The sequence below is a fragment of the Eulemur rufifrons genome, chromosome 24, assembly GCF_041146395.1.
Source record: "Eulemur rufifrons isolate Redbay chromosome 24, OSU_ERuf_1, whole genome shotgun sequence".
NCBI classification, from domain to species: domain Eukaryota; kingdom Metazoa; phylum Chordata; class Mammalia; order Primates; family Lemuridae; genus Eulemur; species Eulemur rufifrons.
The window spans coordinates 14,069,046-14,077,408 of record NC_091006.1 but is presented as its reverse complement, the minus strand read 5'-3'; the positions used below and the strand labels follow the sequence as shown (position 1 = coordinate 14,077,408).

The 8,363-nt window shown below is 55.2% G+C and overlaps 1 protein-coding gene across 2 annotated transcripts; it reads right to left on the bottom strand.

Moving 5' to 3' along the window:
• Nucleotides 1–700: 700 nt before the first annotated feature.
• On the bottom strand, nucleotides 701–5,392 carry LOC138374622 (kallikrein-2-like). Of its 2 annotated transcripts, XM_069457598.1 has the most exons (6): nucleotides 5,347–5,392; nucleotides 3,988–4,147; nucleotides 2,723–2,727; nucleotides 2,494–2,646; nucleotides 2,251–2,387; nucleotides 701–856 (listed from the first exon to the last, which is right to left on the bottom strand). In XM_069457598.1, exons 1-6 carry the CDS (start codon nucleotides 5,390–5,392, stop codon nucleotides 701–703), a joined length of 657 nt encoding a protein of 218 aa, XP_069313699.1. The 2 variants fall into 2 exon arrangements, with proteins under 2 accessions (XP_069313699.1, XP_069313698.1); XM_069457597.1 differs by having other exon boundaries at nucleotides 2,494–2,780.
• Between the last annotated feature and the right edge of the window lie 2,971 nt (nucleotides 5,393–8,363).

Sequence of the window (8,363 nt, the reverse complement as noted above, 5' to 3'; positions counted from 1 at the left end):
CCTGTCACTGTGACAAAAAATAAACCATAGTGTAACAGCTCTTTTGAGTTCTGTGAGCACTAATGGGAAATCATCAAATCTGAGGCTGGTTTGGGGGACCCCCAATAGCCACCCCCCATAATGGATCAGCTTCCAGGGATTCCAGGCTCTTCCCTGAGTCTGTCTCCCCACAAGATAGGAGGACCCTCCCTCCTCTGCTCGCAGCCTTCTCTAGGCTTCCCAGTGACCCACGACAAGGTGGATTACATTTTAAGCTTCATCCTCACTGTGTGTATGTCTGGTGTGTTGTGCCTCCAGCTTCTACTTGGTGGCCATGGAAAGCATCCACCAAGTGTCACTGTCCACTCTCCCAGGGTGAACTCCACCCCTCCTCCATCTCTGCACCACACAAGTAACACAGCCACCCACGTCTTTATGTGTATCCTTGAAGAACCTGAGTAAGAAGAATTCTTCAGACATTGCCAATGTTCCCGGAGAGAGTGGGGAGGGGAAAATTACAACCGTTTGAGAAACACTAGTCTCCACCTATGTCAGACCCTGACTCCACACTGGAGGACACAGGCTAGGAGAACTGGGGTGGCTCTAGCTTTGGCCAGGTGAGTTACAAGCTTCCAGGTACCCAGCATTTAGAAAGGCTGGATGATTTCAGAACTTGATGTGCACTCGATTTTACTAGAGGTAGGGGCTAGGAGAGGAGCACTCAGGGATTGGTAGCGATGGTGTCCTTGATCCACTCCTGATAAGTCCACAGCTTGGTGTACAGGGCAGGCTTCCGGGGCTTAGCACATGGCTGACTGCCCCATGACGTGAGACCTTGAAGCATGCCGTTACAAATGAGTGGGCCCCCTGAGTCACCCTAAGGGTAAAAGGCAGAGAAACATAAAGTGAGAAAGTTCAGCCCCAGTTTCTTCCTTGAGAGCCCCAACTCTCACAGGGGGGCTGGCGGATGATTATAGCGATTTCCCATCTACAGGGAAAGAGAGAAATGTCTCCAGAGCCCACTCCCCGAGGAAGCAGGGAGTGGCAGGGATTCCAACAGATGGGACAGTGGCTTGAGTCCTGGCCAACAGGAAAGGAACATGAGGGACCAGCTCCTGTGCAGGGGGCAGGGTCCAGGACAGTCCCTGCACAGGCCAGTGGGGAGAGAAGCGGGACCATCTGCAGCACCCCGACTCCAGGGCTCATCCCAGAGGCCATCTCTCCAGGAAGCTTTCTCTGACTAGAAAGCCCCCTCCCCAGGGCTCTGGGGAGCCATGAAGGGCTGTGAGCAGGGCTGGGGCACGGTCACTTCTGAGATTAGCATGACCCGCTGGGGCCAGGAGGGGGATGGAGTGGAGGGGAGAGGCTGAGGGCCAGGCACCTGTTGGGGAGGCCGGTGAGGGGCCAGGTGGGGATGAGGACTGGAGCTGCCACCCCCCACCAGCCCCATCCTCACTCCCTCCCTGGCCTCTGCCCCGCTTGCTCCCTGCAGTCTGATCCCCACACAGAGCCCAGTGGCAGCCTGTGGACTCCTGAGTCAGCCCCATCCACTTTCTGCCCAGCACCCTCCGCAGCTCCCGAGTCCTCAGAGAAAAAGCAGTGTCCTCATGCGGCCCAGGGCAGGCCCTGCAGGATGGGCCCCGGCTTCCTCCCTGAGGCCTCTCCCGTCCATCCCCCCCCCACTCCGGCCCTGTTATTTATGTCATTTGTGTGGTGAGTTCTTGCTGCTCCTCACACCCTCTGACCCTCTTGCCTCGACCCAGGCATCTGCTGCTCCCCAGACGCTGGCTCACCCCTCACTGCCCTCAGGTGTTCGCTCACGCCCACCTTCTGCACAAGGTCCCCACACTCACACTGTCCCCATCTCTCCTCCCTGCCCCCAGAGCCCCATCACCTCCTGACACCCTCCATCGTTTCTGTGTTATGTTCCCTGTTCCTGCCTGTGCCCCTCACTAATGGGGCTTCACAGGGGAGGGGCTGCTCCGTCTGCCCACTGCTGTCTTCCCGGGCTCTAGGGCAGTGCGGGGCACGGAGCAGATGCCCAGGGCGCGTGTGTTGGACGGAGGAGCAGGTGGATGATGCTGTGAGAATCAGGTGGTGCCTTCAGGGAGTAAGGCAAGGGGGCAGCAGGGAGGGAGATGAGGACCTGGGGGTAGGGGTGCAGACGCAGAGCAGTGGAAGCAGATACTGGGTTAGCTTTCAGATCCCTGCCCAGAATCGGGGTCCCCTCTCTCCTTTCCCCTCAAGATCTTAAGGGGAGGGGTGGCTCACCGAACAGGTGTCTTTCTTGCCATCCCAGTGGCCAGCACACAACATGAACTCTGTCACCTTTTCGTAGTAAGCTTCTTCGCACTTGTCATTGGACAGGAGCTCGAGGTCCACACACTGGAGAGTCTCTGGGCGTAAGACTATGGGTCAGGGAAAAACAGCGCTGTCGTCAGACCCCATCAGGTTCCTGGGCCCCTCCTCCCTCAGGCACCGGGCTCCGGGCTGCACCGTCTGGCCCAGGCATACACTTCTTTGGCTGGATGCTGCCCCAGCCAGAGGCGTAGCAGGTGCTCCCCACTTCTGGCTCCTGGGTGGGCAGGTCCAGGACCTTCACAGAGTCTGTGATCTTGGCGGGATTTGACAGGTGGAGCAGCATGATGTCGTGGCTGCTGTCATCATCTGGCCCAAATACTTGGTGCTCCAGGAGGCTCATATTGTAGTGCGGGTGTGGGAAGCTGCGGTTGACTGTGACCACCTGGCCTGTGTCTTCGTGCTTATGTAGGTTGTGCCGACCCAGCCAGACCTGACTGTTGCTGGGATGAGCAGAGTGGACGGTGGGCAAAGGGAGACAGGGCAGGGAGCAGGGAGATGGTCCCAAAAGAAAGAAAGAGAAACAATGAAGAAAAAAAAAAAAAAAAAACCACAGGGGTTGGGGCAATACAGTCATGGTGAAATACAGACAGTGAGGTAGAAAACAAAGGAGTGTGACCCCAGGAAAGGCAAACACAAAAAGCAAGAGAGACGAAGTGGGACAGAAAAAGCTCAGAAGGACAGAGGGAATGAGAAAGGCAGAGGGGAGAACAGTGAGAAACAACAGAAGGAGCAAAAAAGAGGCTGAAAAACAGGAAAGGCAGAGGCAGCGAGAAACACACAGGGAAGACGAAGGAAAGAGCAGAACAGGGAAGGAGTGAGGAACATCCAATGAAAACGGGAGGCAGGAAGTCAGGAGAGTGAGGGCCAGAGGCAGACAGGAAGCCAGGGGTCTGGGGTGTGGGAGAAAAGGGGGGGCCTTGGCAGGAGAGGGGAGTCCTGAGAGCCGCTCAGCTGCAGCTGGGGTGGTGGGGAGCTCCCCAGAGTGGGGGTGGCCTGGCCCACAGCCCAAGGTCATGTCCCCCTTTCCCTCCCAGCACCATCCCCCCTTCTTGGTCTCTCTTCTCTTTCCTCCTCCCTCAATTGCCCCACCCAGCTCCAGCTGAAACCAGCCCTTCCCTGTGTCTCCCCAGAGTGGACTGATGTCCTGAGGGGGGCTGGGCAGAGTTCGAGGTGCCCCCTCATGCACACAGGTTGTGGCTAAAGCCCTTCCTTCTCTCAGGTCCCCTTAGGCCCATCCTGGATGAGTGTTCAGTGGTGATGGGGGAGGGCTGGGACAGAGACCCAGGGAGAGAGACGGGCAGAGAGATGGAGGGTGAGACCCATGGTAATAGAGATGACCACAGAGTGACCCAGAGAGGATCAGAGATAGGGAAGACACAGAGATAGGGAGACAGAGAGGGAGATAGAAACCAAAACACAGTGACAGTCAGACACAAAACCAGAGCCAGAAAAGGACACACAGAGACCCAGAGAGAGACCCAGGCAGCCAAGGGAGGGTGGTCCAGCCCCAGCTCTGTCTCCCCATGCACCTGGACCAGAATCTTCCCTCTCTCCCGCCATCTCCCAGCCTTGCCTGAGGTTACCCCAGTGGAGTTGCCCAGCTGCTGTTCCTGAGGGGCACAGACACTCCCTCTGGCCCCAACTCACCGGCTGATGCAATGGGCGGCTGTGAGCACCCACTGGGGGTGCACCAGGACACCCCCACACTGTGCGAAGCCATGACGGGTCACAGCCACCTGCCAGGGTTGGGAATGGTTCTCACACTCCCAGCCTCCCACAACCCGGGCCTGGATGAGGGGTGCAGCACCTGCAGAGGGGGTGCTGGGTTAGAGGGGTTCAAAGTTGGCAGGAGGGGCAGGGGGACTGGGCCAGCAGAGGGAGCTGTGCTGTGCTTGGCAGGCCATGGGGGCAGGAGATCGGGGTTGGGGGTCCAAGGACACAGGCAAGGCGTCTTGGGAAGAGACTGGAATTCTAGAGCCATCCCTAGGTTTGCAGCTTGGTGGTTGGTCCTGGGTGGGGAGAGTTTATGCTCTGAGCACAGAGCAACCCCAGGGATCAAGTCTGAAGACATTACGGCAGCGTCTGGTGCAGGGATCGAGTTTGGGGTCAGGTTATTTGGGGTGACTCAGGGTCTTGGGCTGGGAGAAGGTAAACTGTGGTGGAAGCTGTGGGTCCTGAGAGGATAAGGGGTTTTAGAAACCAGGAAGCAGTGCCCCACGGAGGGGTTCAGTTGCTGGGAGAGGTAGGTTTGCAGGGTTTACAGAGTCCAGGGTTGAGGAAACATTCTGGGCCTGGGTTGGGTTTCTGAGGTTTTGAAAGGGATGTGGATTTAGAGAACCAGTTCTCGGAGAGCTGGCAGTGTGGTTGGAGTTGTTCATCCTCTTCCTAGAGACAAGGCTGGCCCATGAAGGGAGGGTCTGGAGCAAAGGGTGAAGGAGGAGTTCTCAGAACCCCAATGCCAGATGAGGCAGGCCACATGTTGTCTCAAGCCAGATAGCCTGACTGGGAAGAAGTTGGGGTGGAATTGGGTTTCCTAGGAGCAGGATCGGTAGGCCAGATGTCAAGATCTAGGGGACAGGGTTGAGTGCTCACAGCTGGCTGGGAAAAGTCAGTAGAATGTGGTAGGATTTAGGGGCTGAGGGGGCAGACCAGTGATCAGGGTCTAAGGAACCAATGGCATTGACAGAGGTCCTTGGTAGATTTTGAGTCCCACAAAGAAATACAGAGATGGCCCAGGATCTGCCCCTTTGGAAAAGCAGCTGTGAGTAGGGAGTTCGCTGGGCAAGGAGAGAAAGTTCTGGGGTAAGCAGGAAGGAACAGGGACCTAGCACGGGAATGAGGACTGTGATGGAATGGAGGGGCTGGGGGAGGTAGGGAAGAGCCTGGCACCCTGGTCTGGGGTAGACTGTGAGCTGGAGGGACAGGGCTGGATGCTGGGTCGGAGGAAAGGACTTCAGCCTGAGAGTCAGGGTCTGCACCCCCTCCCGCATCCCCCATCTGTCTTACCAGCCCACTCCAGTGACAGGGTGAGGGAGAAAACCAGGAACCACATGGTGACAGAGCTGTCCACGGCAGGTGGTGAGCCTGAGCCTAGAGCTCCCTGAGGAGCCCTATAAAGCCTTCACTCTCCAGGACTCCACTCCTCCCCTGCTGGCACCCAAATGCTGGCCAAGCCCTCTCCATGCCACTGGAGGTTGGACAATCCCCTCCCACATCCACAGCTGTGGAAGGGGAGGGAAAGCCACCACTAGCTGTTCTGCAGATACTAGATCACCCTGGGTGCATTCCCAGGGTCTGAGACCAGATGGAGCAAGGCCAGTAGCTCATGGAGACTTGATCTAGAGGACAGAGGCAGAGAAGGTTGAACAGGAACAGGGGCTGAGACAAATCACTGATTTGTAATGCAAAGTCTCATGTGCCTAAGCCCAAAGTAAATCCTTTGCACTCCAAGACACAAGGTGCCCTGAAATACCAGTACCATGGTGTTGTGACACTCCCTGATCCCTATACCATTCTGAACCAAGATGTTAGACCTCCAACTCCTCATGTTCCTGAAATAGAAACCTTGGCATTCAGAACTCTCTGTTTCTTGCACTCCCACATCCAGAATCTAGTTCCTCAAATCTATTGCTCCTCTCATTATATAACCTTGTAGTCCCACAGACCCACTGACCTAACACCTTCCAATCCAGAAATAAGTCTCCTCCCCGACAAAGTTTCCTAGCATTTCAAAATTCGATGTTCTCCAAATGATGTGGGGTTCTAAGGATCCCCACTCCTTGTTCTCAAGATAGAGGAACTCTAACTGTGCAGCAAGGATCCCTGTTGACATGCCCTCCCAGGTCAGGAGTGTCCTTATTCAAAGTGCAACGCCCTTCCCTCAACAAAATATTTATTTCTCAGGAGCCCAGGTTTATGCACCTCAAGATTAAGTGGCACTGAAAATCACAGTTTGGGGTCTCAGAAGAGAATCTGGAACAAGAGCCCTGCCTCCTCCACTGTTAACTCTATCAGACTCCCCACATTCCAACAAGTTGCTTATTTCAGGTGTTCCATAAAAGCACAGCAGCTCACATGGATCCATGGATCACATGGATCCCCAGATGTGTCTCAAGAACTTGACAAAATCTTCTCCCTTTCCTAGGTAAGGGACCAGATAAACTGTAACTATAGTGAGGGAGACAGAAGAGGACTCAGATACTTACAATCTAAGACCATAAGGACTGGGATAACAGGATATACTCAGCCAGTGGGCCTGACCTCCCCCACACATAGATCAAGGGTTCCCTGCAATCATTCTGTGAAAGGACATTTCCTTAAGCTTCAGTGAGGACCTCCTGGATCCAGTGTTTCCAAGCATATCCTCATTCTCATCCAAACCTCAACCCAGCGTAACACAACCCAATCCAATCACATCACACACAACCCCAACCAAACACATCAACCCAACCCAACTTAACCTAACATAACCCAACCCCTACATCTTCCCCATTTAAAATCAAACCAAGCTCATTCCAATCCACACATCCAACACAACCCAATACCTACCTCCATATATTCTACTTCTGAAACCAAACTACTCTTATCCCCAATTCAGTCCCCACAGATTTCCCATAAAACATCAAACCAAACCTATTTCCATCCAAACTCATGCCATCCCAACCACTCCAACATCCTCAGTCCCAAACCCAGCCCAAGCACAATCTTACCCCATCTCTAACCCAACTCCAACCTCACCCTCCCTTCTAACTGGTCTTCATACTCCAACCTCAAATCTATACCCAGCACTTTGCCTGGCCAAAGTGACCAAACACAATCACACCCCAGCTCTCAAACCCGCCCCAGCCGGTGCCCTCTAGACCCTGACCTCACAGCAGTTCGTGCCTGCACACGCCATGGTGCTCGTCAGGCGCCCTGAGTAGTCTTTGTTACAAGATGTGGCAGAGATAATGCTGATGTCAGCACAATGCAGTGTATCTGGGAGTCACACTGGGGAGGACAGAGGACTTGAAACAAACCCGTAAGTTCAGGGCCCTGTCTCCTCCACCCAGAAGCCCTTTTCTTGGACGGCCACATGTGGCCATTCTCAGACACCTTTCAGTGGTGGTTCCCCGTGGTCCCGGGCTCCCTGAGACCAAGCCCCAGGCTGACACTGTGCAGTGCAGGCCGCACCCACCGGGGTGCAGATGTGGCCAACTCCACCACTGGCAGGTGACTGGAGAGGCACCCTGGCAGGCCTAGTAGCAGCAACATGGCGGTGGCCAATCCCTCACAGCGCAGCTGCTGGGGATGCGTGTATAGCCCATAGGCCTCTGGGAAGTCTGCGCATGCGCATATTGTGCTTTCCTCCTTCCCCCACCCCCACCCCTGCCCCCGCATTCTACTGGAGCTGGGCAGGTGGTGATTATCCTGAAGTGGAGTGAAGGGTAGGTGGAGCCATCAAGGAATGACCAACTCATGGTCCTCCCATCCTGTGGGATCAGGAGATCTCATTACTGTCGCCCCAAGGCCTGGAGTCAATGGTTTCAGCCCCTGGCCCTCAGGGACCGAGGAGTCGCAAACCACACACAACGGGAACTCAATCTCTCAGGCTCCAGCCCTTCCTTCCTCGGGATACAGTATTCCTAAAGCCCCTTAGGCCATTCCCACATGTTCCTTAGGAGATAGGACTTTGCCAGTCTCCTCTCTCTTCCCTCAGGAACCTCAGGGTTCAGAACCCACGCTCATCCTCACCCAGAACCTTGACCTCCAGCCTCTTCCTCCTTCAGAACCCCTCCCCACTCAAACCCAGACGTTTTGACCGCAGCCATGCCCCTCAGGATCTTGAGCACTGCCCATATGCCCGTATTCTGGGCTTGGCAGTGGGGTGCTGTGGGGAAACTGCACCTAGAACCTCGGTTAGACCTGGAGAAGCAGGATGTGGTAGACAAAGTGTTTAATGATGGAATGTTGAGATTGTCCTGCAGGAGAGGGAGGAAAGCTCAGACTGAACAGTGTTGGGAGACAATTCTCCATGGTTCTCT